This window comes from Amphimedon queenslandica, unplaced genomic scaffold (genome assembly GCF_000090795.2).
Source record: "Amphimedon queenslandica unplaced genomic scaffold, v1.1 AMPQUscaffold_7927_Cont20126, whole genome shotgun sequence".
NCBI classification, from domain to species: Eukaryota; Metazoa; Porifera; class Demospongiae; order Haplosclerida; family Niphatidae; genus Amphimedon; species Amphimedon queenslandica.
The window spans coordinates 1-2,280 of NW_003551793.1; the positions used below are offsets into that span (position 1 = coordinate 1).

The following is a 2,280-nucleotide window of genomic DNA, read 5'->3' on the forward strand; positions in this document are numbered from 1 at the left end:
AACAGTACCAGTATTCTCAGCTTGCACTACTTTAGCTGTACCATAATCTGCTACTTTAGCTTCATAACCAGCAGGTCCAGTGCAAGGCTTTAATAATACGTTAGGACTGCTCACATCTCTGTGAATAATAGGCTGAGGCTTAAACAGGTGAAGGTAGTTGAGGCCTAAAGCTACATCTTGAGCAATACTCAGAATCTGTTGATTGGTTAATCGGTTTCTGCGAAGCTCCTGATTAAGACTAGTGCTCATCAGCTCGGTCAAGACAAGAGGATTACCCACTTTAGTTGCACCAATAAACTGGACCAGGTTAGGATGACGTACTCGTGATGCTATACTCATTTCCCTGGAGAAGAGACGTAGATTATAATCTGAGATGATGATAGTATGAAGTGACTTTACAGCTACACTTAAACCTCTAAAGATACCAACTGTAACGACAGCATAAGATCCTCTTTCTAACTCCTCCTCTGTCAAAGTCACCTCATCTTTATTAATAACCCAGTGATCATCAGTAAGTGCTTGTTGCTGGTACCTATGAACTGCCTCTTGAGACTGACGTAGCTCCCTATCCTTCTCCTGTAGCTCCCTATCCTTCTCAAGTATCACAATATCCTTCTGCTGTAGTGCCACCAGATAACATAAATTGTATACATGTATACATGTGTAACATACATGTACCATATAAGGCAAAATTTTCAAGGCCTGTAAATTTTTTGCGATTTTGTCTGACAATGTCCGATTTTGTGTATCATACCATATAGTCCAAAATTTTTGAGGCTGTATAAATTTTGAATTTTCCTAAAAATCTATTTTGCGAATTTAATTTTTGCAAATTTATACCCTTTTTGCTGAAGTAATTTCTGCGAATGTTTCAAAAATTGCCAAATCAGCAAAATTTACAGCCCTCAAAAATTTTACACTACAGTGAAACTTGTCTAAAGCGACCACCTGTGGGCCAGAAAACTTGGTCTTAATAGAGAGGTGGTTTTTGGATAGGGTATCCTGTCTAAAGAGACCATAGCCCTTTATTTATGTTTTACACTATATAGTATAAAAAATAATGCGGTATGTTTATGTGCTAAATACAGTAGTTGATACATGTATATCAATAGTGTTAGTACCATATGGTGCTAGTATATTCCAGGTACATAGTCCATTATCATTAACATTAACTGTACAGTGGTATTTGTACTTGTTACTATTACTATGTGTGTGTGTAGTCTTATTTATAATTATACATTAATGTACAATGAAATAATGATTGTATCCTATACATACAGATGTCTGAAAGCAGTAGTGTCTTAAGCTGTGATATATCAGTTGACGATCGTTTTATTGTTACTGGATCTGGAGACAAGAAGGCTACAGTGTATGAAGTTATATTATGAGGTATAGTTTGATGAGTTTACTATAGTATAAAAAGTAATTGTCATTATTTTATTTATTGTTGTGTCCAGTAGGTGATATTTGACTTGTAATGAATAATGCAATCTACACTTGAGTTTAGTCTCTTTGTTACAAGTACTGACTACAAAACTCTCATGTAATATAAAATCTCTAATAATTCCAGTTAAGATATTGTTTGTCATGTTTGCTATAATGCATTAACATTAATAAGTATAGGTTATACACCGAGGTAGAGGTTTCTATGGTATTTATTAACCGAGCGACGCAGTCGCGAGGTTAATAAATACCATAGAAACCGATACCGAGGTGTATAACCAACTTCTACCATGACACTTGAAAAACAACTACCACCTGCTGATAATAAGACCACAGTTGACATACATACAACATATCTAACAGGCTAGGCCTGTAAAGAATCAACCAAACTTGACAAATGGACTAATAAGAGCATAAGCGTAGAGCACCAAACTGCCAATCAATTAATTATTTAACGAGATAGGTTTATATTTTTACGAGCTAGGTTAATATGAAAAATAATTGACCTCCAATACTGCAATCTGATTGGTCAATCACAAGGTGGCATGGTAGAATAATAATAATAATAATAATAAAACTTGAATTCTTTTGATTGTAATATCTTGTATTACTATTATACCTGAGGGTTAGTTTGTGAGTACATTTCTTGTAAGTACTAGCTCAAGTACCTTTTATCATAATCACCAAGAGAGTACCAACTACCAATTATTATTAATTGGACTCACCACTAACTCACTAAGAAGAATATATTCCAATGCATTCAATAACAGGACCATCACCTCATCAGCAAGCAAAGAAGACATGTTTTAACCTGATGTATTCCTTGACATACAACCA

At 34.8% G+C, this 2,280-nt stretch overlaps 1 protein-coding gene across 1 annotated transcript; it reads right to left on the reverse strand.

Annotated features, from left to right (window-relative positions):
• Positions 1–8: 8 nt before the first annotated feature.
• Positions 9–681, reverse strand: LOC105315808 (serine/threonine-protein kinase CTR1-like; the record flags this gene model as incomplete). The annotated part of the gene is made up of 2 exons (XM_020007254.1): positions 673–681; positions 9–618 (listed from the first exon to the last, which is right to left on the reverse strand). Coding segments are annotated over exons 1-2 (619 nt in total), but the record flags the coding sequence as incomplete, so codon positions are not given.
• Positions 682–2,280: the final 1,599 nt, after the last annotated feature.